At 42.3% G+C, this 1,103-nt stretch overlaps 1 protein-coding gene across 1 annotated transcript in view; it reads left to right on the top strand.

Annotated features, from left to right (window-relative positions):
• Positions 1-1,103, top strand: part of LOC119585267 — a gene marked incomplete at its 5' end in the record, with an annotated part of 16,958 nt that overhangs the window by 14,132 nt on the left and 1,723 nt on the right. The window contains 1 exon segment of the mRNA XM_037933942.1: positions 884-1,103. Coding sequence (XP_037789870.1) covers positions 884-1,103 — 220 coding nt within the window.

Raw genomic sequence — 1,103 nt, 5'->3', positions numbered from 1 at the left:
GTTCTTTTAACACATATCTCGGGAATATTCCAGCTTTGCGTGATGTTAACCAGAGTGCGATGAAGAAAGCATTGCTTTAGATTTTAAGCAAGGGTTGGAGGCATAGTGCAGTTAGCACGACCTAAATTACTTTCTAAAACTACAAGTGACATTGTCGTTAAATGAAGATTTTGTACGTTTATCGGCGCCTATATTGGTATCCATATTCATTACGTAGGAGAACTAGTGACGTCATGCAGTTTCCCCAAATTATATGGTTTTCCTCTACTTCTAAGGCCCTTTAAACCTTAGCCTTCGAGATTTTTCATTGGCGAGGAAATGTTGGTAATGTCCATTCAAGTAGCATGACCATTTTGCGTAATTCTACCATCCAAATACAGGTTATGAATACAAAGGCACAGCTGCGTTGATGATGCCCCATCTTATAGCAGCGTCGCCGGCCATATTCTTCTTAGATAAACAAACTGTATGAGACTTTGCAGGGTTTTTTTTAGTATCCCAACCTTAAAAAGCTCTTACATTACATAATGCCATAACACAACTGGAGAAACATGAGGCATGATTTCATTTACGGCTTAGAGGAAAGGACTCTGCAGGCGCAGTGACTTTTCTTTTCGAGGTTTCTGGATAAGCTCCGTCCTCACTCTCGCTTTGTTGGTCAGGATTGAGAGGATGGAGAAGATGACTAACAGTATTCTTGTGTCGTATTCCGAGTTCGAGGAAGATGAGTTATATCACCCTTACAGTACTTGCTTTTGTTTTACACTGTATAGATTATAGGTCTTTTAATACAATCACTATCATGGGTGTTGGCACTACAAGCAACATCAAGTAATACCCAGTCTTATTTTTTTTATGACTTATCCATTTCGTCCATTTTCAGGAGGCAGAAATAACAAGGGAATACATCAAACCACCAGCCAACAAAACGTTATTTGATATGGAGTGTGACGTATCGCACAGATCCTGTTCAGAAGGATCCTTCCCTATACAGAGTGAGTGGGGCGTGGGATACGGCGGGTCGCACCACCACTCCCAACACCAGCAGCACCGGTACTCAGCCCCCATGGATCCCCGGGCAACGCAACACCCAGCGGTATCTG

The sequence above is a fragment of the Penaeus monodon genome, chromosome 19 (assembly GCF_015228065.2).
Source record: "Penaeus monodon isolate SGIC_2016 chromosome 19, NSTDA_Pmon_1, whole genome shotgun sequence".
Classification (NCBI taxonomy): Eukaryota; Metazoa; Arthropoda; class Malacostraca; order Decapoda; family Penaeidae; genus Penaeus; species Penaeus monodon.
The sequence above is the reverse complement of the archived record's forward strand: the minus strand, read 5'-3'. Positions and strand labels throughout refer to the sequence as shown.